This window comes from Pteropus medius, unplaced genomic scaffold, assembly GCF_902729225.1.
Source record: "Pteropus medius unplaced genomic scaffold, Ma_sr-lr_union100, whole genome shotgun sequence".
NCBI classification, from domain to species: Eukaryota; Metazoa; Chordata; class Mammalia; order Chiroptera; family Pteropodidae; genus Pteropus; species Pteropus medius.
In genome coordinates this window covers 11,316,099-11,343,657 of record NW_024353517.1, presented here as the reverse complement: position 1 = coordinate 11,343,657, position 27,559 = coordinate 11,316,099, and the positions used below count along the sequence as shown (strand labels likewise).

At 31.7% G+C, this 27,559-nt stretch overlaps 1 protein-coding gene across 11 annotated transcripts in view; it reads right to left on the bottom strand.

The window, feature by feature from the left end:
• DLG1 (discs large MAGUK scaffold protein 1) overlaps positions 1–27,559 on the bottom strand; it is a 229,160-nt gene that overhangs the window by 144,001 nt on the left and 57,600 nt on the right. For all 11 annotated transcript variants that reach the window (XM_039850648.1, XM_039850651.1, XM_039850653.1 and 8 more), the window contains exon 5: positions 1,602–1,766. In XM_039850648.1, the coding sequence (XP_039706582.1) occupies positions 1,602–1,766 (165 nt within the window). The remainder of the gene's footprint in view (positions 1–1,601; positions 1,767–27,559) is intronic.

The following is a 27,559-nucleotide window of genomic DNA, read 5'->3' as shown; positions in this document are numbered from 1 at the left end:
ACTCAAAGAAAGCATAAGAGATAAATGATAATAACAAAAGAAGAGGAAAAGATAAAAGGAGAACTGACTCTGTTACCAACAGCCAACTGATTTTTTTTTCCTCTTGTGTATCTCTCAGTTAGTCTCCCAAGGGAAGATCAGATTACTTCTACCAAACACAATCTTTAATGGTACGTGGGCTATCCACACATTTATATTTACATTTGTACATAAACATGTATACATATGTATGTGAGTTTGAAAACAAGGGGGTGGAGGTGGCAGCACAGAGAGATACAAGAGAAAATTTTTAAAAGATGGTTCTTTTAAAACACCTATGAAATTGACTATCTGTTGGAAAAGAATATACAAATAAACAATATTAGGAATGAAAAGCATCCACACCTAATTGTAGACATCAAAAAAAATAACATATTAAGAATAATATTTTGAAATAAATATGAAACAAATTCCTAGAAAAAGATGGCCTAGCAAAACTGTTAATAGAAAATCTGAATGGTACTATAACCATCAAAATTTTTAACAAGAATATGAAATCATCCCTCAAAGAAAATTACAAAACCCAGGTTAAGTTTTTCTAGTAAGAAATGGTCCTTAGTCAGAATACATACAATCAACAAAGTATCCAGAATATATAAAGAACTTGTACAAATCAGTAAAAAGGACAACCTAATATAAAAAGCAAAAACCTTGAGAAAGCATGTCACAAAATAGGAAACCTGATGAGCAATAAATATATTTAACCTCAATATCAAACAAGGAATTGCACATTAAAATTACAATGAGATACTATTATAAATCTCCAAACAATAGCACAAATAAGAATACCAAGTATTGATGAGAATATGGATCAATTAAAACTGCTATAAATTGTTGCTGAACATGTAAACTATATAACCACTTGGAAAATAATCTGGTGTTATCCATTAAGATGTGTATACATAACCTTTGTTTTTAACAGCACTTTTTATACTAGTAATAATCTGAAAACATCTCAATGTCCATCAAAAGTAAGATAAATTATAGTATATTCATAAAATGAAAACTCCAGAGCAAATCTCAGGAATATATGTAATGTTGAGCAAAAAATGCAAGTTGAGATTATATGTCGTATAATTCCATTTATATAAAGTTTAGGATAGACAAAATAAACAATATATTGGTTAGAGGTCTAAATATGTGGTAGAACTTTATAAGAAACTAGGATTGTGGTTATTTCTGAGGTGAGAGACAAAGTAATGAGATCAGGTAAAGCCACATATTGGACTACAAAGATATTAATGCTCTTTCTCTGTACCTATTGATACTTAAAACAAGTGTTTAAATATATTTCCATGTGTAGTATGTGAAATATAATAGTTACTTCCTTCGTAGGAATTTTTAGGCTTAAAGACTGTACCACTGATTAAAATTCATTTATAAAATATATCTTTAAAGATGTTTTTTAGAATGCTAATAAATATTATAAAATTCTCTACAACTATGAAACCAGAAACAATCAAGGGTGAAAAATCCTACATGAAAGAACAGTTGAGCAGGAGCTATACTAGTAACAAAAGTAATATATAATTCATAGCAACAATAGTAAGTTATTACCTCACCTTTATTGGTGAAATGTGAGAATGAGAAACAAATCCATGGACATTCTCAATTTCTGACAGGTTTTTCTCTGAGACATGAACCAATTCTGGACCTATCACCTCATTAGTGATTTGTGGGGAAATGTGCTCTTGGGGAGGTGTATCTTCATCCTGATATCGATATTTCTGTAAAGCAAAGAAAATTGTTAAATATGAAGAAGCCTTGAAAAGCAAAGTGAGTTCAATTCAAATCATGGTTTTCATAACTAGCCAAATAATAATATTTAATTAAATGAAATGTATTTTATGATTTAACACAAAGTCTGAGGGAAACAGACCTCCATTTTAAAGTCATGCCAATATACTTTAATTAAATTATTAGATTAACTTATTAGATTAATTTTTAGATTATTAGATTAATTTATTAATTAGATTAATTAATTCAGATTCTGGAAAGTGGGCAAACAGGAAGCACGAGGAATCTGCCCACCTACACAACAACTGCACAAACAGAATCTATCTGATGTGACTATTTTAGATCTCTTGAGTCTGTTAAAAAGGTCTGTAACTTCCAGGGAAAATTTGGATGGTAAACTGAGGTTAATTTTGGTCAATTTCACCACTTCAATTTAACCTAGTAATAGAAGTCATAGCCAGAACAATAAGGCAAGAAAAAGAAATGAAAGGCATCCAAAATAAAAAGGAAGAAGTAAAATTAACTGTTTGCAGATGATATCAAACTATGTAGAAAATCTTAGACTCAGCAAAAAAGCTGTTAGAACTAATGAATTCAGCATAGTAGTAGGATACAAAGTCAACACATAAAAATTAGTTGCATTTCTATACATGATCTGAAAAGAAAATTACAAAAACAATGCTAATAGCATAAAAATAAAATTGAGATTGAACTTAATGAATGAGGTGAAAGGCTTGTACAATGAAAACTATAAAACTGCAGAAAGAAATTAAAGATGACAGAAATAAATGGAACATATACCATGCTCATTGATTAGAAGACTTAATATTGTTAAGATGTCAATACCACTCAAACAAATTTATAGATTCAATACAATCCCTATCAAAATCTCAATGATTTTTTTTTTGTAACAAGAGAAAAATTCATCTGAAAGTCATGTGGAATCTCAAGAGATCTTACTAGCCAAAATAATCATGAAAAAGAACAAAGCTGGAGAATTCTCACCTCCTCCTGTCAAAACTTAATAGAAGGCTGCAGTAATCAAAACCATTTGGTACTAGCATAAAGACAGACTATAAAGACCAATGGACTAGAATAGAAAGTCCAAAATAAACCCTCACATATATGGTCAAATTATTTTTGACAAGTGTGCCAAGCCATTCAATTGGAAAAAGACAATTTTTTCAACAAATGGTGCTGGAAAAAGTGGACATCCATATGCAAAAGAATGAAGCTGGACCTTTATTTAACAGCACATACAAAACTTAACTCAAAATGGATCACGGATCTAAGCGTAACCTAAAACAATAAAAGTCTTAGAAGAAAACTGCATTTGGCCATGACTGCTGGGATATGACACAGAAAGCATAGGTAAAATCAATGACAAAAAGATAAATTCTGCTTCATAAAAATTTAGAAAATGTGTACCTCAAAAGACACTATCCCCAGATTAAAAAGGCAACCCACGGAATGGGAGAAAATACTTGCAAATCATATTATCTGATAAAAGATTATTATATAGAGAACTCCTAAAATGACGACAAGCAAAAAACCAAAATGGACAAGGGGCTTGAATAGACATTTCTCCAAAGAAGATATACGAATGGTCAATGACTTCATAATCATTTGGGAAACACAAATCGAACCTACAATGGGATACCATCCACATCCCTTAGGATGGCTACTATAAACACACACACACACACACAAACACACACACACACACACACACACACACACACAGAAAACAAGAATTGGTGAGGATGTAGAGAAACTGAAACTTTTGTGCATTGTTGGTGGAAATATAAAATGGCACAACTACTGTGGAAATTAGTATGGTGGTTCCTCAAAATATTAAAATACAACTGCCACATTATCCAGAAATTCTATTTCTGGGTATACACCAAAAAGAATTTTAAACACGGTCTTAAAGAGAAATTTGTACACCTGTGTTCACAGCGGCATTATTCACAATAGCTAAAACATTGAAGAAATCTAAGTACCCATCAACAGATGAATGGATAAGCAAAACATGGTATATACATGCAATGGAATATTACTCAATCTTAAAGAAGGAAATATGCAGGTATATTACAACATGGATGAACCTTGAGAACACTATGCTAAATAAAATGAGCCAGTCACAAAAAAGGTAAATATTGTATAACTCTACTTATATGAGGTAGTCAAAATCATAAAGACGGGAAGTATAATGATAGTTGCCAGATGCTGGGAGGACAGAACTGTGAGCTATTGTTTAAAGGCACAGAGTTTCAGTTTTACGAGATGAAAATAGATGAAGATGGTTGCATAACAATGTGAATGTATTTAATACCATTGAACTGTACACTTAAAAATTGTTGAGCTGGTAAACTTTATGTGTATTTTATCACAATAAACAAATAAAAGAAGAAAATTTCAAACTCTGAATATTGATTTGTCCATTTGTTACCCAATGTTAGCTGAACACTGTATCTCTAAAGATAGAGTTGTTTAAGTGAAGTCAACATGAAAAGCTAAAGTTGTTCAGCTAAATGAGTCTGGTTTTCTTATTCAGTTAATTTGTAGCAGCCTTTTCAAATTCTAACTGAAAATTAGTCTATTAGATAGCAGTATTTTTTAAAAATAAATTTATTTAAATTAGTTTCAAGTATACAGTACATTGATTAGACGTCTATATTGTTCATAAAACGATCCCCCCAACTGCTCCCTCCTCCTCTTGGCCCTCCACTTAGCCATCATATTAATGCTAACTGCATTCCCTGTGCCGTGCTTCCGATCCTCGTGCCCAGCTATCAACTACTAATTTGTACCTCTTTAATCCTTCGCCCCATTCTCCCAGCCCCCAATCCCCTTCCCCTCTGTTACCAAATTGTCCACTATATTTGTGAGTCTGTTTTTGATTAGTTTGTTCTTTTTGTTCCTTAGATTCCACATATAAGTGAAATCATATGGTATTTATCTTTCTCTTACTTATTTCACTCAGCATAATAATCTCTAGGTCTATTCATGTCGTTGCAAATGGTAGGATTTCATTTTTTTAATGGCTGAGTAATATTCCATTGTATATATGAACCATAATTTCTTTATCTAATCGTCTGTTGATGGGCATTTAGGTTGCTTCCATATCTTGGCTATTGTAAATTGTGCTGCCATGAATACTGGAGTGCATAGATCTTTACGAATTATTGTTTTGGTTTTCTTTGGAGAAATACCCAGAAGTGCAATTGCTGGGTCAGAAGGTATATTCATTTTTAAGTTTTTGAGAAACCTCCATACTGTTTTCCATAGCGGCTGTACTAATTTGCAATCCCACCAACAATGTATGAGGGTTCCCTTTTCTCCGCAATCTCGCCAACACTTGTTGTTTTTCGATGTACTGATGATAGCCATTCTGACAGGTGTGAGGTGAAATCTCATTGCACTTTTAATTTGCATTTCTCTGACGATTAGTGACCTTGAGCATCTTTTCATATGTCTGTTAGTCATCTGTATTTCCTCTTTGGAGAAGTATCTGTTCAGGTCTTCTGCCCATTTTTTAATTGGATTGTCTGTTTTTTGTTGTTGTTGAGTTGTATAAGTTTTTTATAAATTCTGGATATTAACCCCTTTAGATAGCAGTATTTTTATTTTACCTATACAAGAATCTTTTTCTCACTCACTCTCTCATACGTGCATATAATTCTATGCAATCTATTTTTAAAAGATTATAATTTTAAGAAAACCAAATCTACCTCATACCAAACACAAAAGTAAAAAAATATATATAAATATTGAAAATAGAAGTGCATATTTATCAAATTAGACTGGTAAAGCATATGCATAAACACAAAAACAAAACAAAAATATTCTCTCTCCCCCCTCAGCAATAAGCACACTTATAAATACACAAAGCACAATAAAAAAAAATAATTTATAACAAAGATTAACCACTATAAGCTGCTTTTATAAATTATTTTTAAAGGGAATTTCGCAAAAGGCATACAAGTGGGTCAGTAAACTTATAGGAAGAATATGTTCAACTTCTTTAGTAAGTAAAAATCACAGTGCCAGCATTCAGAGAAATGGGCATTAAATCATCACCTCCTGGCAGAGTCTTTTTCTGATGGACAGTTTGGCAATATGTTTCAAAAGCCCTAAAAATGTTTCTCCTCCTTAATCTCGTAATTCCACTTTTAGGAAGTAATCTTAGAGGTAGCATGAGTGAAGAGCATAGATATTTGTTGTACAGAGGCAAACATGTACGTTATGAAATATTTTTAAAAATCTTAACTATGAATTTAACTGCAACCTGCAGCATTACTTTCAAAATAACATCCTTCTGTGAAATCGCACAATTACATGGAAAACAATGAAGCCCACATCATTAGCTAGCTTAAAGAAATCTGTTCTTACATGTACCTTACATGTTCTTTATTTTCCAAACCAATGAATTCTCTAACTATATCCTGAGTAAGCCTAAAGTTAACATAAGTATAGTTACAAAACTTAGCAGTATATACATTCGATTGAGCATGAGCAAACTCTAAGTACTCATATATACCTTAATAGTAGATATAAGGAAGAAAACATCTTTTCAAGCTTTACGGGTACTCTACAACTTAGTATATACTTTTAGGGAGAGGTACATGCAGAAGAATATTCACTGTAGTATAGTTTGGAAATAAAGAAAAATTGAAAACAAGATGCCTATCAATAGACCCTGCATCCAAAAAAAGGGGGCTAAATTTTGGTATAGTCATCCTAAGAAATATTACGTAGAAGTTAAAGTGAGTAAAAATCTACTTCTAAGAGGAAAATATGAAGACATAGATTATAGAATGCGAAAAGCATGTTTCAAAGCTAACACACAATTTCAACATTTTAAAGCAAAGAAACAGTGTATGTATGTAAAAACATATGCAATATGTGTGTGAATATATATATATATAGGATATATATATGTATGTAAAAACATATGCAATATGTGTGTGAATATATATATATAGGATATATATATAGGATATATATATAGGATATATATAGGATATATATATAGGATATATATATATATTCACACACATATTGCATATGTTTTTACATACATATCATGAATGTACTTATATAATTTGGAAGGCTTTGAAAGGATTTAAAACAAAAAATAGTTCATTCTGAAAAGAAAGAAATCATTTTAAAAACTGTCTTTTAAGTATCTTTTAATATATGTTACCTTTTGATTCCTTTTTATTCCTTATAACTATTGAAAAACTCAAGGCATTTGCCCTATGAATTTCCAAGTAAAATCACTTCATACTCATAGGACCATTCAATGTGGTCCTTTGGCTTCTGTATTTCCTGCAAATTAGGAGCTGAATGCAATAGTTTGATCAGACTCATGTTCAATTCTTTTGACAAGACTATAGATGGTGCTATGTTCTTTTATCAAAAAGGACATAGTATCTGGTTATTTTTTTGTGTGATGTTAGCAGTTCTTGATACTTAATGACTAAATCAATTCATTCACTAGGGTTGCAAAATGGTGATGGTCTAATTCCATTAGTTCTTTTACATTTATTAAATGGCATACATGTATAAAGAAATATTTCTCTTCAACCTACCATTTGGTTGCCTATTGGTATGGTTCACACATAATAGGAAAAATACTTGAGTTTGTCTTTTTTTTTTTGCCTCTTTTCAAGACAGATAAAAAAATTGGTTCCTTATCTCTCCTAAAACAATTAGGTGGTTTTTATATATTATTCAATACATTCCAAATCAAAATCCCATCCGACATTTTTTCAAAAAACGACAAGGTGATCCTAATTTTCATATGGAGTTGCAAAAGACCCAGAATATAAAAAAAAAATAACATTGAAGTAGAAGAGCAAAATGGAGGACTCATACTTTCCAATTTTAAAACTCTATAAAGTGAAATTAATCCAAATTGTGATACTGTCATAAGGATAGATATATATCAGTGGAATAGAATTAAAAGTCCAGAATGTAATATACCCTTATATTTATGATCAATTGATTTTCAATAGGGGTGCTAAGGCAATTTAATGATGAAAGAATAGTCTTAGTCCACAAATGATACAAATGATACTGAGATAACTGGATGCAAAATAATTAAATTAGATCTCTTTGACGTCACATATAAAAATTATTTCGAAATGAATCAAGAGCTAAATGTAAGAACTAAAGCTATAATATTCTTAGAAGAAAACATAAGTGTAAATTTTTCTGACCTTGGATTAGGCAATGGTTTCTTAGGTTCGACATTTAAAGCACAAGAAACCAAAGGAAAAAAAAAATTGACTTCTTATATACAAACAACTTTTGTTCATCAAAGGACACTATCATGAAAGTGAAAAGATAACCTACAAAATGGGAGAAAATATTTGTAAAATCATATATTTGATAAGGGTATCCAAAATACAAAGGGTAAGTATCTGGTAAGTACACAGACTACATAAGAACTCTTACAACAATAAAGACGACCCAATTTTAAAATGGGCAAAGGGTTTAAACAGACAATTCTCCAAAGAAGATTTATAAGTGGGCATTAGTCGTTACAGAAATGCAAATCAAAATCACAATGAAATATCACTTCACACCCACCAGGATGGCTATAATCAAAAGACTGACAATAATACATATTGGCAAAGATGTGGAGAAATGGGAACCCACAAATAGTGCTGGAGGGAATGTAAAATGGTATAGCCAAACTGGAAAACAGTTTGGCTAGTTCCTCAAAAGGTAAAAAGAGTTACCATATAATCAAGCAATTCCACTCCTAGGTACACATCCAAGAGAACTGAAAATATGCATCCACACAAAAATTTATATACATAGCACTCTGTTCATAGCATCACTGTTCATAATAGCCTCAAAATGGAAACAACTCAAATATCAATTTATGAATGGCTAAACAAAATGTGATATAGCCATATAATGGAATATTATTATTATTTAGCTATAAAAAAGAATTAAGCATTTATACGTCCTATAACTGGGAACTTTGAAAATATTTTGCTAAGAGAAAGAATCCAGATACAAAGGCCACATACTGTATAGTTTCATTTATATGAAGTGTTCAGAATAGGCAAATTCATAGAACGAAGAAGTAGATTATTGGTTGCCAAAGACTGGGGAGAGGCAGAAATGGGAATCAATTGCTAGTGGGTATGGAGTATTTTCTGGATGACAAAAATGTTCTGGAATTAGTTAAGAGATGGTTGTACAACCTCGTGCACAGAACTGAACACATTAAAAGGGTAAATATTATGGTATGTAAATATCTTAATTTAAAAATTATTAAAATGTCATTATAAATTAATGGACTGCACATATTTGATTGGTTTAAATACACTGCAAATACCCTATTTGAAGTTCAAACTGTCTTATCTTTAGCCAGTAGGAATATTACTTTGAGTTCCCTTGTACTTGGCACCTTTAAGAAAGCCTATGACAACAAAAGTTATCAAAAGGAAAATGGTATTATTTCTTAATAATTCAAAAAAAGGGTTCCTTGGGTTACAATAATTACTTAAGTATTCCAAGTAGTTTTTTTTTTTAGGTCCACCATTACAATGCACGGCAATATTCATCTATACTTCTTATTATGTAAAGGTTGATCTCAACCTATTTCAAAATAAATTAGCATTGAAAACTTCATATACAGCCAATTTGCTATTACAGTAGAATGCATAAAAATAAGCTTCTCACAACGATGGTCCAACTCTAACTTAGCTAACACTTATACTAGAAAAAAATTACAAAATGGGAACAAGAGGACAGGAATACAGAAAGATTTAAAAATGATTGTAATGCTAACGTTGCAAATACATTTCTCCATCTTTTTTTGTTTTTAAGGCTGGTATCTTCAGTATGAAACCTTCCATTGTCTTAATCTTGGTTAACAATACTGACATTATTTTACTTACTACTGTGACTTGAAAGCCACTTTTTATTTTACCTTGTCTTTTATTTTTAATTTTTTCAATCAGAATTGACATTCGGTATTGTTTTACATTAGTTTCAGGTGTACAGTACAATGGCTACACATTTATACGATTTACTAAGTGATTCCCTCCACCCCTTCCCATTAGTAGCCACCTGGCACCATACATAGTTATTACAATATTACTGACTACATTCCCTATGCTGTACTTTACATCCTCTTGACTATTTTGTAACTACCAATGTATACTTCTTAATCTCGTCACCTTTCTCACCCATCCCTTCAACTCCCTTCTCATCTGGCAATCACCAGTTTGTTTCCTGTATCTATGTCTGTTTTCATTTGTTTATTCATTTGTTTTTGATTCTACATATAAGTGAAATCATATGGTATTTGTCTTTCTCTGACTTATTTCACTTAGCATAGTACCCTCTAGGTCCATCCATGTTGTTGCAAATAGTAAGATTTCATTTATTTTTTATAGCTGAGTTATAATCCATTATAAATATGTTTCACCTCTTCTTTATCCAACTGTCTACTGATGAGCACTTGGGTTGCTTCCACATTTTGGCTATTGTAAATAGCACTGCAGTGAACATAGGGGTGCATATATCTTTTTGAATTAGTGTTTTAGTTTTCTTTGGATAAATATCTAGAAGTGCAATTGCTCGGTAGTTCTATCTTTAATTTTTTGAGGAATCTCCAAACTGTTTTCCATAGTGGCTATACCGATTTGCAATTCCATGAACAGTGCAGAGGGTTCCCTTTTCTCCACATCCTTGCCAACACTTATTGATAGCCATTCTGACAGGTGTGAGGTGATAGCTCATTGTGGTTTTAATTTGCATTTCTCTGATCATTAGTGACGTTGAGTGTCTGCATGTCCTCTTTGTAGAAATGCCAATTTAGGTCCTTTGCCCACTTTTTAATTGGATTGGTTTTTGGTGTTCAGTTGTATGAGTTCTTTATAAATTTTTGGACATTAACCCCTTATCAGATGTATCACTGGCAGATATCTTCTCCCATTCAGTAGGCTGTCTTTTTGTTTTGTTGATGGTTTCCCTCGTCATGCAAAACTTTTTAGTTTGATGCAGTCCCATTTATTTTTTCTTTTGTTTCTCTTGCCTGAGGAGATACATCACTAAAAAAAAAAAACATCACTAAGAGCAATATCAGAGAATTTACTGCCTATGTTTTCTTCTAGTAATTTTACGGTTTCAGGTCTTAACATTTAAGTCTTTAATTCATTTTGAGTTTATTCTTGTATAGGGTGTAAGCAAGTGGTCCAGTTTCATTTTGTTGCATGTATCTGTCCAGATTTCCCAACACCATTTATTGAATAGACTGTCTTTACCTCACTGTTTGTTCTTGCTTCCTTTGCCTTAGATTAAATGACCATATAGGCATGGATATATTTCTGGGCTCTCTATTCTGTTCCATTGATCTATGTGCCTGTTTTTGTGCCAGTACCATACTGTTTTGAATACTACAGCCTTATAGTATAGTATAATATCAGGTTGTTCTTTCTCAAGATTGCTGTGGCTATTTGAGGTCTTTTATGGTTCCATATAAATTTTTGAATTATTTGTTCGAGTTCTGTGAAAAATGACATCGGTATTTTGATACGAGTTATAGCAAATCCATAGATTGCTTTGGGTAGTATAGACATTTTAATGATGTTAATTCTTCCTATCCATGAGTACAGTATGTGATTCCATTATTTGTATCTTCTTCAATTTCTTTCTTCAATGACTTATAATTTTCTGAGTACAAGTCTTTTACCTCCTAAATTTATTTCTAGGTATTTTATTGTTTTTGATGTAATTGTAAATGGGACTATTTTCTTAATTTCTCTTCGATAGTTCATTATTGGTGTATAAAAAAGCAACCAACTTCTGAATATTAATTTTGTATTCTGCTGCTTTACTGAATTCATTTATCAGTTCTAACTGTGTGTGTGTGTGTGTGTGTGTGTGCGCGCGCGCACGCGTGCGTGTGTGTGGAATCTTTAGGGTTCTTTATATTTAGAATCATGTTATATGCAAATGAGTTTTACTTCTTCCTTTCCAATTTGAATTCCCCTTTTTTTTCCTTGTCTGATTGCTATGGCTAGAACTTCCAATACTATGTTGAATAATAGTGGTGAAAGTGGACATCCTTGTCACATTCCTAATCTTAAGAAAGACGCTTTTGGCTTTTTCCCATTGAGTGTGATGTTAACTGTGGGTTTGTCATATATAGCCTTTATTATGTTGAAGTATGCTCCCTCTATTCCCACTTTGCTGTGAGTTTTTATCATAAATAGGTGCTGGATTTTGTCAGATGCTTTTTCTGCATTTGAAAGCTACTTTAATTTGGAATGTGACTATGTTACCACTTCTCTATTATATAATTTTCAGTAACCTTTCTTTAGAAACAATTAGTTTTCTGATAATGGAAAGCATGAAGATTCTTGAATCCATTAGAAAATTTAAAATGGCTGAAATTAAAACCAAGAACTTACTCAGTATTTTATTAGTACATGGTTCTTAAACCAACACCAAACAGCTGAACAAAAATAATTATTACTTTGTTAATAACTCCCTACCTACCTCTCAACCTGTATCTATTCTTTCAGTAATAAAAAGAAATATTTTTGTACCACACCTTTTACTAGCATTGTTCCATGTTACCTCAACATACTTATTTTTAAGAAAAACAATAATATATTAACATTAAAGCAATGGTGGTTTTAATATGAATTTCTAAACACAGATGAGGATTATTATATGTTGAGGAATGGGGAGACAGAATCATCATCAATTTGGAATCTCATTTTCAAATTTCAATAAAAACTTGCATGCTGTGTGTGTAGTGTGGGTACTTGTATGTATGGGGATAAATAAAATTTAGAGGCTGATACAAATATTTTAAATGTTTGTTAAAATTCAGTGGTAAATACCAAAATAGAAATGAGAAAGAACCCATAAATCATTGGAAAAAATAACTTTTTTAAAATTTAAAATTAGAAAAAGTTAGGAAATGGGAAGTAAGAGTTAAAAGCATGAAAATCATATGATAAATATAAAATAAAATGGGCGAAATTTTAAATGAGCAATCATGATAAATTAAATGTATTATAAGTACATTTAAATTCTATCAAGGAATAGCTAACTCCTGCATTCTTGAAGATAAAAAAGCTTCCAAATTCATTAGACAATCTGATTACAGAAACTTAAAAAAACTAACAAATCTTACTTTATGAATAGAAAAATGTTTTGAAAGGAAAACGGCAAATTAAATCTAGCACCATGAAGTAAAATGTATCCCAAGAACACAAGAAGTTTACCATTGATGGTTCATGTATTCATTCATGTATTATACCATGTAAACAACCCGAAGAACAAAGTTCATATGATCATCTCAATACCTGCTTAAAGAACAATCTAAGTATCGGCCAAAAGTTTAAACCCATTCCTGGTTTTATACTAGCATTATAGTAATAAGAAGAAACTCTGAAAGCATCTACCAGCAATCATCAATATTTAATGATGAAACATTAAAAGCATTCCTATAACATGAAAATCAAGGAAATATCATTCTTAACATTTTTCTAGCATTTCTATCCAATAGGCTAAAAGCAAATAAATAAATAAATAAATAAATAAATAAATAAATAAGAGAGAGAGAGACAGAGAGGGATAAGAGGCATAATTGCCTAAAACTGCCCCAAAAAGTTGTAAAAGGGTGTGAGCATTTTTTTCCAAGATGTTCACAACTTTCATCAGTTTCTCAAAGGGATTTGGGACAATGACTTTAAGGGGGTGGGGGCGGTGGGGAGGACAGAGGGTAGGACCAATAACCACTGTCCTTGTCAGTGTGACATTTATTATTTTTTAACTTAAAAAATTATAAATTATAGTTAACATTCAATATTATATTAGTTTCAAGTGTACAGCTTAGTGGTTAAACATATATGTAACTTACAAAGTGATCCTCCTGATAAGTCTTGCATCCATCTAATGTCATATATAGTTATTACAAAATTATTGACTGTATTCCCTAAGCTATACTTTACAATCCTATGACTATTCTGTTACTGCCAATTTGTACTTCTTAATCCCGTCACCTTTTTCACCCAGTCCCCTAATTCCTCTCTTATCTGGCAACCATCAATTTATTCTCTGTATCTATGAGTCTGCATCTGTCTTGCTTGTTCGTTTGTTTTTAGATTCCACATATAAATGAAATTGTATTTGTCTTTCTCTGGCTGACTGATTTCAGTTACCACAATATCCTCTAGGTCCATCCATGTTGTCACAAATCATAACATTTCATTCTTTTTTATGGCCAAGTAATATTGTATATATGTACCACTTCTTTATCCATTCATCATTTCATTAGAGCATTTAATCCATTTACATTTAAAGTTATTGGTAGGTATGTAGTTATTGCCATTTTAGTAATTGTTTTCTGATTGTTTTTGTAGTTCTTTTTTTATTCTCTTGCTCTCTTGTATGTTGATGACTTTTTCATGTCATGGATTCCTTTCTCTTTATTTCTTGTATATCTCTTGAAGATTTTTGGTTGTTGTTACCATGTGCTTCATATATAACAAGCTAGGTTTATGGCAGTCAATATTTTAAGATGATGGTAGCTTAAATTGGAACACATTCTGTAATCACTACCAGTTTTACTCACCTCCTCCATGTGTATGTTTTAGTCCTTATTTTTTTACTTGTGTGTGTTTGCATGTATCCCTTAATTCACTGTTGTAATTAAACGTGATCTTGCTATTTTTGCCTTTTAACCTTTGTACTGCCTTTAGTGTTGGTTAATCCACTGCTTTTATTATGTGTTTGACTTAGTGAGAATTTTTCTTTGTAATATTTTCTCATTCATATTGATTTTTTCCCCCTCCTCTTCTTTTTTGCCTGTCAGAGAATGACTCAGCATGACCACTTTTAGATATGCTGTAGAAGTGGTGGAGTGACTATAGGGTTGAGAAGGGGAAATATGTGTATGAATAACGTGTACAAGAATTTTATTTTTAAAATGCAGTGTGCAAATTAGTTACTTCTTATGTAATGATACGAGTTACTGTAAATAGAAAAAAGATGAAATCCAATGATAATCACAATTCTTGTCACAACTTCCACTTTGCTTTAAATAGTAAGTTATGACTATAAAGTACAGAAACAATAAATTTTTACATGATTGTAATGTAGGGAAGAGGCAAATGAATTAAAATGTTAAATCAAGCTACATTCAGAGACTGCAATATGCTGATCAGTTCTGCAGCCAGGCCAGGAGGACACCTGTAGAACAAAGGAAGATTTCTGCTGGGATTGCTAACACCTCATTTCCTACACCTGTGGAAGAGGAAACAGGAAAAACAGTCTTTGAGTGGCTGCCCTACACAAAATAAAATTGTTCATTCCCTATGGATAAATGCTGGGAACTGCCAGAGGGCCTTTCACACTACATATTCTTACCTTTTAATGCTATATACTCTTTCCTTTCCCCTTCCTCACTGTATGTCCATATCAAAGGGAACGGGTAAACAAAGTCTTTAAACTGTAACTCACAGGAACTAAAGAATGATATATAAACTGAATTCCCCAAACACTCGGGTCCCTCTCACCGTCTTTTCCTCAGTACTCTTTACTCTCTCTCTCACTGTCCTCATCTCTCACTCTCTGCCTCTGAGTGGAGACCACGCTCTGTCTGTGGAGTGTTATCTCTTTTTAATAAATTTTCCTTTTGATTCTGACTTTGGTGTGTGTGTTGAATTCTTTCTTCACTCTCCAGCCAAGGACCCTCCTCTTCTCTTGGTGCAGGGCTTGGTCTCCCCCAACTAGGGGAAATTTGCCCTGTCCTGCATTAATTGGTTCTATAATAATCTAACAGAAAAAAAGAAATTTTTTATTTAAAAGGAAAATATTTTGTAGTTTCAAAGTTTACTATTCATAATGAGATCTAAACCTTCATTTCATAAAATATTTAGAAACTCTGTCACGATTTGTGTTATGAACTATTGGAAACATAGTTCCAAAGATCAGAGATTACAGTATGACAGCCTTTCAAAGACCAGATTTCCTGAAAGTCAAGAACAGGATACTATGTTTCATCCAATCCAGTACATCATCAATTAGAAGGGCACCTAACTTATGTACCTCTTAAAAAGAAAAGCAAAACACTGACAAATCGTGAAGTGCATCAATTGCAAATGCTTCAAAATTTAGGTTAAAATTAGAAAAAAGTACATCATAGAATCAGTGAAATACATTAATTTAAGACCACAGAAAATTTCTAGTTTTTTTTTTCTCAAAAGCATTATTTTCACTTTTTTTGGATCTTTAACAACTAAAAATTATTCTTTTCAAGAGCTAAAATATACTCTTAATTGCAATAAAAATAAATAGCCTCAGTCAGGGACAAAGAAATAGGCATTAAATTTTGTCACTCAGGCTACAGCAACAGCACAACAGACTGAAAATGCTGGCAACACTGTAATTAAATGGGGCTGAAAGGTACCAAAAAAGTGCAGATCAAATTGATTCCTCAGAAAAGACAAAAAAAACTAGAAACCAATCTCACTTATGAATATAAATGCCAAATTCGAAAATAAAACATTAGAAAATAAAACTCGGAAGAACATCAAAATAATATCAGAATAGTTAAATATCAACAGTCATATAATTGAACTCATTAATAAGGCAAAAGGAAAAAAAATTAAATTAATAAATGCCAGACAGTCAACAAAAACATCCATTATTGATTAAAACCAACCATCACCATCTTTTAGAGTGAAATAGGGATAGATGGATAGTCTCCTGCTATAAATCAAACCAAAACCCACACCACAATGGCAAAACTATCAACCCAATAAATCAGGAACAAAACCAATGGCATGCTTTTCTACGGCTGCTGTAACAAGTTACCACAAATTTAGTGACTTGAAACAACACAAATTTATTATCTTGCAGTCCTGTAGTTGAGAAGTCCAAAATAGATTTCACTGGGCTAAATTTAAAACCTAGGTGTCAGTAAGGCTGTGTTCCTTTTTAGAGGCTCCAGAGGAGAATTTGTTTCCTTGCGTTTTCCAGTTTCTGACAGCTGTCCATATTCCTTGGCTATTGGCCTACTTCCTCCACATTAAAAGCCAACAATATCATCTCTCTGATTGTTTTTCAATTCCTTCTTCCACTTTTAAGGAACTCTGTGATCACACTGGGTGCATGCGGATAATCTCCCTATCTTAATCTTAATGTCAGCTAATTAAAAACCTTATTTCCATTTGTGAACTTAATTTCCTTTTGCTATGTAATCTAACATATTCATAGATTCCAGAGACTAGGACACAGACATATTTGGGAGAGAGAGCATTATTCTGCCTACCACAGTACACTTTCGGAAACAAACAAATCTACAATGCAAAGAGCCAAAACATTTCCACAGACTCATCTAAAAAGACATTTGAAAAAAAAAAACAATATTTACTCTTGATTTTAAAAAGAACTCTTAATTGCATAAGAAAAAATACTTCCTTGATTTCTATCTTTCTATTCACCCAAAAGTCAATATTATGATTAATGGGGAAACACTAAAGTTGTTCACACTAAAGTCAGAAAAAAAGGCCAAAATATCACCATCTTAACTATTGCTAACGTTGTCTGCAAGTTCCAAAAAAAAAAAAAAGAAAAAGAAACTAAGATATATAGAAATTAGAAGAGAATTAGATGATCACAATTTACAGATGATCTAATGGTAAACTGAGAAGATCCCAGAGAAATGTTGAAAAACTATAAACAAGAATTCAGTTAGTTATCCAATCAGAAAATGAATGTATAGAAATCGATAGTTTTCATTTAAGCCAGGGGTCCTCAAACTCTGTTGGCCTACGGTCAAAAAGAGCCTGCTGCCTGTTTTTGTAAATAAAGTTGTACTGACTATACTCATTCATAACTTATGTATTGTTCACAGTCACTTTAGGGCTACTTTCTCAATACAATGATGATGCCGAGAAGTTGATGATGCTAAGAAACCTAAAATATTTACTACCTGGTCTTTTACAGAAAACTTTGCTGACTGCTAATTTAAACTAATATCAATCAGTCAGGTGATAAAATAAAAGACTGTATTTGCAACAGAAACAAAAAAGATAAAATGCTCAGGATTAATAAATCTGAAGTATCCAAATATCCAACTTTACTAAATGGAAAGAAGATATACCATGAGACCAGGAAGAAAGCGTCAACTTTAACAAAGCTCCCTCTCTAAGTTTAGCAATATTTTATCTTTAACATGATCCTAACAAAAAGGCCAAGAGAAAAAATTTCTTCACTTATTTAAGTGTTTGTTTATTTAAGAATAGAAGAGGTAACTTAAATTCACGAAAATAACCAGCAAGAATAGAGAAAATCTACAAATAATGAGTAATGAGTATGTGAACTATTTACAACAGATTTTAAAACATTATAAAACTTGATGATTAAAACATGGTGTTACTGGTGTATGAGCAGAAAGATCAGTGAAAAAAGGAAGAAAATCAATACTTTATATTAGAAATTTAGTACTATTTGATAAAGGCGATATTTCCAACTAATATCATTGGATGAAAGATAAATTATTCAATAAATAGCAATGGGAAAACAGGCAGATATCACAGGAAAATTTCAAAATGAATTAAAGACTTTTTTAATGAAACTATGTAAAGTGAAGATTTTTTTCTACTTAAATCTTTTATAACTAAAATTCAAAGATCTATATAACATAAAACTAAGAAGTCATTAAAAAATGACTTAAATATGACCAGAAGTCAAAAAGTTAAAAATAGGAAAAAATATTTATAACTTTAATCCAAAAGACTAATTCCACAAATATGTATAATGATTACAAATCCTTTAAAAAAAGGTATAAAATCTTCTAACTCTTTCTCTTATGCATGGAAAAAAAAGAATATCATAAGTAAACAGTTTGGAGAACAGGCAAAAAATAAATCTTAAATATTTGAAATGTCACCTTAATCACGTTAAGATAAATTTACAGCTACACTGACATACCATTTCTCACATTATTAGACTGTCAAATATCCAAGTTTAATAACTCACTATATTAATGAGGGCATGGGAAAAAGAGGCACTTTAATACATATCTGTGAAGTGTACACTGGTACTACCTCTATGAAGGTCAATTCCACAACATAGTATCAAAATTACAAATACACATATCTTCTGACCCGATAATTTTACTTTTTGAAATTTGCCCTATATATTCCCATGTGTACAACTGACATATGTACAGTTATTCATTGTAGCACTAGTTGTAAAGCAAATAATTATAAGCATCCATCAATATATCCATCAATGATGGACTTGTCAAATAATCTCTAATCAAATAAGAGAATATCATAAAGCATAAAAAGATCAGAATGGTCTTTATGTATGGAAACAGGAAGAGCTCCAGAATATAATGTTTAGCTGTTTAGTAGCTAAACCAAGTTCAAAACAGGGTGGACCGTGCTCCCGTGTTAAGAGAAGTGGAGGAAAATACACATATTTGCTTATATATGGAGAAACTAGGATGCACATGAAACATAATTTTAGTTGCTTGATGGGAAGAAATCTGTGCCTAGGGGTAAGGGGTGGGAAGGAGATGTTTTATTTTTATGTATGTTTTGAGTTTTGAACCGTATAATTATTCACTCACAAAATTACTTTTAAAACTTTTTTAAAATTTACATGAGTTGATAAAATGATCAGTACTTACAGAAGATACTAGTAAATCCAAGAAAATCCAGTTAAAAAATTAACAGAAGCAATTTGGTATGTTAATTGATTTCAATTAATAATTAGTAGGAATCAGATTTTCCATATTGAACTGATAAAATAGATATGACAAGTCAAAACTGAAATGATGCTGAGAATCTGACTGAATCCCATACTTCATCCCCCAGTTGAATCTGGATCTCTGAGTCACTGACTCTGGCTTCCATCACTGGCATTGCTACAGGCTCAACAGAGCACCAAGAGACCTTCACACTACTGTAACTCTGGCATACCCTATTGCCCAGGCTAGCACCCAGGCCATTGCTCATGCAGAAACTAAACCTTTAGACCAGTTGAGTGTGTCAGCAGCCAATTCTGGCTTCAGGATTGTTCTGTAACTTCTGATGTTTTTTAAATGTGTTATCCCTAGTTGAATCTGCAAAGCAAATATAGGTAAAATTCTTTATTAAAAAAATCCCACATATCATTTAAAGCAAAAATTACAAGTCTTGTAGAATTTATAATATGCATATAAATGTATTACATATAGAGGTAATATACATGACAACTACAGCATAAAGGAGGTGGGGTTAGGGGATGGATTTGGTAGTAAACAGACGCATACACTTGCAATGTTTCTGCATTTCATATGAAGTACAATAGTAATATTGAGACTGAAAAGTTAAGGATATATATTGTAATCTTTATAGCAATTAATAAAAAACATAAGAAGTTATACAGTTAAGAAGCCAACAGTTAAAAGGGAATACTCAAAAATATTCAAATAATCCAAAGGAAGGCAAGAAAGGGAGAACAAAGGAATCAAAGAGAAAGGGAACCAGGGGAAAAGGAAAAAAAAAAAAAGACCTTAATTTAATCATATTGATAACTGTATTGAATGTATAAATACTACGATTAAAAGGAAGAGATTATTAAAAGGAAGAGATTATCAGAATAATTAAAAAAAGCAAGAAATACACTTTACATAGAAAGACAGAGATAGGCTGAAAGTACATAAAAAATATAACCTGCAAACTGCAAACATAAAAAAGCTGGAGTGGCTATAGTAATACCTGATTAAACAGACTTCAAGACAAGGAGTAGTACCTAAAGAAAAAGATTTTAAAATGATGAAACTTTAATTCACCAGAAAGATATAATAACCATAAATATGTGCATCTAGTAACAGAGCCTTAAAATACACAAGCAAAATCAAAAGTAATTAAAGGGAGAAACAGACAAATAATTAAAGGGAGACATAGACAATTTCATAATCTTAGTAAGAGATTGAAACTCCTTGATCAGAAGTGACTATACAAGAACTATACAAATGTAAGAACTATACAAATATTAGTATACAATTTGAATAAACTATCAATCACCTTGACCTAATTGATATTTATAGTACACTATACTCAACAACTGAAGAAAAATACATTCTTTTTGGTGCACATGATTATGTTCGCCAAGACAGACCATATGTTAGGCCATAAAACAAGTCATAAACTTTACAAGATTGAAATCATAAAGAACACATTCTCTGACTACAAGAGAATTATCTTGAAAACAATAAGATAGCTAGTAAAACCCCTAATATTTGAAAATTATTTAAAAAAAAACACTTCTAAAAAAGTCATGTTCAAAAAAGATCTCAAGAAGGAAATTAGAAACATTTCAGAACTGAATGAAAATGAAAATTAAACAGATTAAAATTTGGTGAATGAAGCTAAAGCAGTACTATGTAGGAAAGAACTTAACTTTGCCAAAAGAAGAGGTCTGGCCTTTATCCTCAGCTCCTGAAAGGTAATCCCTAAACCCTTAGAATACCCTGCTGATATGAGTGTATCTGTCTACCTGGACGGTGTTAGGACACACCAGATAGTATAACAATGTAATTTATGGAGGGTTTGGGTCACACAGTATTAGCTCAATCTCTAGGAGTGGATGGGGACAGGTCAGCATCATGAACTGCCAACCACATAGACATGATTGAGCCCCATAAAACCTCTGGATACAAAGGCTTAGTGAGTTTCTCTGGTTGGAAATATTCAGTGTTTATTTTCACACATCATTGCCAGTAAAGTTGTACATGATTCCACACAGACAGGACAACTGGAAGCTTCTTGTTTGGAACTTTCTTAGACTTTGCTCCATGTGTCTCTCCCTTAGTTTATTTTAATCTGTATCCTTCACTGTAACAAATCATAACCAAGACCATAACAGCTTTCAATGAGTTCTGTGAGTTCTATAGAATTACTGAAATTAAGAGGGGTCTTGGGAACCCCTGAACTTGAAACTGGTGTCAGAAGAGTCATCATGTGGATTATTCCTTAACTTTAGAAGTACTTAGAATGAATTAGTAGCTCTAAATATTTATATTAGAAAAGAAAGTTTAAAAAGAGTGACTTAAGAATTGACCTTAAGAGGCTACAAAAGGACTAAATTAAACCTCAAGAGAAAGAAATAATAAAAGGCAGATCAATGAAACAGAAAACAACTGAGAATATTAGTAAAGTCCAATAATCAACAAAATGAATAAACCCTTTTTCTAGACTAATCAAGGAAAGACTACAATCACCAATATCAAGAATGAAAGAGAAATTATCACTAAAAAGAAAAAAACCCTACAAGCCTTAAAAAGACAATAAGAAAATAATTATAAACAATTTTAGGCCACGTAATTCAACAGGTTAGATAAAATCAAGAAATTTCTTAAAAAACACTTCTTACCACATACAATATTCTGATACAATATGAAAACAGTAATTACTTGGAGTGGCCCCATATTTATTAAAGAAATTGAAGTTTTTATCAAAATTCTTCCCATAGAGAAGACTCCAGGCCCAGAGGTAAATGCTACCAAATATTTAAGAAACAATTTTTACACAAATTCTTTCAGAAAATAGAACATTTCCCAACTATGAGACCAACATAACGTTAATATTAAACCCTGACAAAGACAGTACAAAAAAAGAAAATGATGGGCTAATATCCCTCATGAACATATGCAAGAATCCTTTTTGACAATAAACAAAATGCATATGAAAAGGATAATGTATCATGACTACATAAGATTTATTACAGAAAGGCAAAGTTAAGCATCTAAAATAAATCAGTGTAATTCTTCATATTAGCAGAATAAAGGAGAAAAATCATATGATCAACATGTAAGACATATGGTCTACTTTAATACCAATTCATGAAAAATTCTCAGTAAACTTAAAATCCACAACAATTCCAATCTGATAAAGGGCATCTATAAAATCCCTACAGCTAACATGGTGAAATGTTGAATATTCCCCTCATTAAGATGGGAAACAAGGCAAAGGAATTTCATTCTTCTCATTTCTATTTAATATTATGTTGAATGGCCTAACCACGGCTAAAGGCAAGTAAAGGAAATAAAAAGCATGAAAGTGAATAAGGAAGATGTAAAAATGTCTCTATTTGCAAGTGAGGTAATTGTTTACACTAAAACTTCCAAGAAATTTACAAAAGTCCTAAAACTAAGTTGAATTTAGCAAGATTGTGGGATACAATGTTAATCAATCAAACTGAAATTTTATACCAACAGCAACTAATCAGAAAACTTTATAAAAATTCCACTTACACCAACTCCAAAAAAGATTTAAAAATTAGGAATAAATTTTAATAAGATGTGCAAGATGTCTTCACTGCAAATCACAGAACGCTGCTAAAAGAAATCGAGACCTACAGAAAGAGACATACTATGTTTCTGGATTGGAAGACTCAATATTGTTAAGGTGTCCATTTTCTTCAAATCATCTACAGATTCAATGTAATCCAATAATGATTCCAGCAGCAATTTTCATAGAAATTGATACACTGATTTTAAATGTTGAAATGCAAGCAACTTAGAATAGCCAGACCAAAGTTTATAAAGAACAAAGTTGGAAGACTTATATTACCCGATGTCAAGACAGTGTGGTAGCGACCAAAAAGTGGATAGACTTATCAGTGGAACAGAATAAAGAGTTCAGAAATAAATTCGCACATATATGATCAACTGATTTTGACAAAGTGCAACAGCAATTCAATGAGAGAAGGAAAAGGCTTTTGAACAAAACGATGTTGGAACAACTGGATATTCATAGAGAAAAACATTAACACTGACTCTTACCTCACATACACAAAAATAATTCAAAATGGATCACAGACTTCAATGTAAAATCTAAAACTATAAAACTTCTTGAAGAAAATATAAGAAAAAAATTCAAACTTTGGGGAGGAAAAGATTATATAGAATACAAAAAGCACGATACTGAAAAATTTTGACAAATTGGACTTTATTAAAGCATCTGCTTTCAAAACCACAAGAAAAAATAAAAAGCAAACTACAAAATGAGAGAAAATATTTGTAATAAAGAAATCTGACAACAGACTCATATCTACATATATAAAGATCTTTTACAATTCAATAACAGGAAGACAAACAATACAGTTTTTTTAAACAGGTAACAAATTTATATAATACTTCATGTACTCTTGCTAAGACTACTGTACTAAACTACGCAAACTGGTGGTTTTTAAACAACAGAAATTTATTATTTCACAGTTCTGAAGACTAAAAGTCTAAGATGAAGGTGTCAGCAGAGCTGGTTCCTTCTGAGGTCTGTAAAGAAGAACCTATTCCATGCCTCTCTCCTGATTCTGGTGGTGTGCTGGCAGTATCTGGCATTCCTTGGCTTGTGGAAGAATCAACCAGATCTCTGCCTTCATCTTCACATGGCGTTCTTGCTATCTTCCTGTTTCTCTGTCCAAATTTCCCCTTGTTATAAGTACACCAATCACATTGGATTAACTCCCCGCTAATAACCTCGTTTCATCTTGATTAACTCTATAGAGACCCTATCTCCAAATAAGGTCACATTCTGAGGTACCAGAGATTGGGACTCCAATATCTCTTTTGTGAGGAAACACAATTAAACCTGTAGCATTTCCCCAAAAGAAGAGATACTATGTCAAACACAAAAAGATACTCAACATCACCAGTCATCAAGGAAATAAAAAATAAAACCACAATGAGATACTACAGCATACCCGCAAAAATGCTTAAATTTTTTATTTTTTAAAAAAGGCAAATGTGAGAATGTGGAACAACTGAGACTCTCACTTCTAGGACATGAAAATACTTATCCAAAAGAAATAAAAAACATGTCTACATAAAAGCTTGTATATGAAGGTTCACAGCATCTTTACCCACAATATCCAAAAACTGTCAAAAATCCAAATGTCCATCAACAGATATAAACAAAATGTAATATATGCAAATAGGAGAATATACTTATGCAATAAAAAGCCAACCACTGACACAAACAACCTTAATGACTCCCAAAAGAATTACACTGAGTTAAAGAAGTCAGATATAAAAGACTATAAAAAGGTTTTGAAAATGTGAAATTATTTATAGCGACAAAAGGCAGATGAGTATTGTATGTGATGGGAAGTGGAAGGCTGAATAATGCAAAAGAGCACAAACTGTTTTGCAAGCGAGGAAAACATTCTGTAACTTGATTGTGGCAGTAATTTCATGGGGGTTACAGCTATAAAAATGAATCAGATTTTACACTTTACATGGATATAGTTGATTGAACAAAAACAACTCAATAAAAATGGTAAAATTCTGTTTATCTGTTGGAAAAGATCCTATTCCCAAAAGCAACGACAGCAAAGAGAACTTGAATTAAAGGTCGCAAATCTATCTGAAGAAAACTTCAAAATTTTATTTGAAGGGAATAAAGGAACACTGAATAAACAAACACGGTTGTTCTTGGATAAAGTTCCAATATTTTAATAGTTTGTATTTTCCAAAAATAAATTTCAAAATTGAAATGTGTTTACAATCAAAACATCAATATGGGTGAGGATGCTTGACAGGCTATTAGTAATCATCATTTGAAAAAACTAGCATGTGAGAAGCAAAGAAAATTCTGAATTAAAGTCATGAAAGGCAACTGGTTCTATCAAACATTATGAAGTGTTAATAGGCTTTAATAATTAAAAGCTGGATAACAGCACAAACATAAATAAACAAATCAACTGAATGGCACAGAGTCCAATAACAGAAGTAAATAAATATGAGAAGTAAATAATGTGATAAGAATGCCCTCCCCCTTTTTTTGATAAGAATGTTTTAACTCAGTGGGATAATAATAGATTATTGAATGAATAATATTGGTAAATGGACCTTAGGAAAAAAATTAGATGTTAGATCATAGACTTAAATATGAAGAACTGAGCCAAACAAACGAGTAAGTTTGTTCACACTCTTGGAAAGGCGAAGTCACTATATAGACACTATATATAGAAACAAACAAACAAAAAACCCTAATAAATTTGAATATATAAAGTTTAAAGCTTCTATGTCAACAATTTAAAAAGAAAACTCTAACTGGCTGGAGCAGGGGAAGCCTGATTATATTAGAAAAGGGCTAGTTTTTTTTAATGTACTATAAAGTCTTACATATCAATTTTTAAATGAGTAAGAGACATGAACTAGCAATTAATTTTAAAAAGAATTATGAACAACCAACAAACAATATGAAAAGATGTTCACCCTTCCCTTCATAAAGAAATACACTTAATATCTAGGCAGACCAACAAAAACATAAAAGCCTGATAATACCTTGTGAAGAAACAGAAACTCTAACATGAGTGGAAATATAAGAACGGCTTTTTCTTGCTAGCAATTTTAACACTACTGACCAAAATGTAGAAGTTGTCTTTATTCACAAATATTACTGTTTGTATAGAAAATACAAAATAATATAGAAATCAACAATTAGAACTGGTATTATTTTAAAACTGTAGTGGATTAAGATAATGTGTATTGGCATGTGGTTAGACAAACTGATAAGTGAAACAAGAGCAGCAAAAAAAAAAAATCCATAAACAGACTCACATATGGGAATTAATGACAGTACAAATCACTGGGAGAATGGAAAGAATTTGTCAATAAACAGGACTGCGACAATTGGGTAGCCATTAGAAGAAAGTGAAATGGACCTCCTAGATGACACCAAAACAAAAAATTAATTTCAGACAGATTAAAGACTTAAATATGAATGTCAAAACTATAAAGCTTTTAGAACACAGTATGGGAGATTATCTTTATGATTCCCAGAAGCTGTGGAAAAATATTCAAAACAAGACATTCAAAGTGAACAGGAAAGACTGGTAGTTTGACATTAAAATCACGTGATTCCAATCATCAAAAATATCCAAAAGGGTTGGACAAAAATGCCTCAAGCCACAGAATGGGAGAAGGTATTCCTAACCTTTATAACCAACAAAACATGTACTTTAAAGATCTCCTACAAATCCGTAAAGAAAAATCAACTGAAAAGTAGACCAAAGAAATGAATAGTCAGTCATATCTTTACCTAGTGGTTCAAAAATGTGCAAAACCATATTAGGATTTATAAATAAATGCAAGAAATTCCAAATACAGAATTCAGAATTATGATTACTAAATCGAGTATAAATGGGTAGGATCTGACAGGGGCAAACGGCGGACTTCTAAAGGACTAGGTAATATTCTTTCATTATTCTTAATGCTATGCAGAGATTCTTTACATCTAACATATATTTCTTACACATTAATTTGTATTTACTCAATCTTTAATAAATACAAATTTTATATAGCATGAAAATGACTAAGAAACTATACTTTTTAAACCCTGGCATACCATTAGGGTTTAATAAACTTAATTCTAGTTTTTGTGTGTGTGTTTTAGCAATTCTAATTATTTACAAGGATTGCTTCTCCATAGTTTTTGTTTTTTTCTTAAGGTCCTCCAAATAAGAGGAAGTTCACTTTTTTACATATAGAATAAAATTCTATTTTGAAATAAGTTTTCAATATTACATCATCCTTCAGATATCACCTTTGTACTTTTTTTTTTTTTTAAAGTTTTTAGGAATTCAGAATTTTAAACTTTTTTTCTGGGTTGATCACCCCAGGTCTAAGGATTTGCGAGGATTTATGAGACTGATTATATAGGCATATTCAGAGCTATCATTTATTATGGTGAAATGATACAAAGCAAAAAGATCAATAAAGGGGAAATGT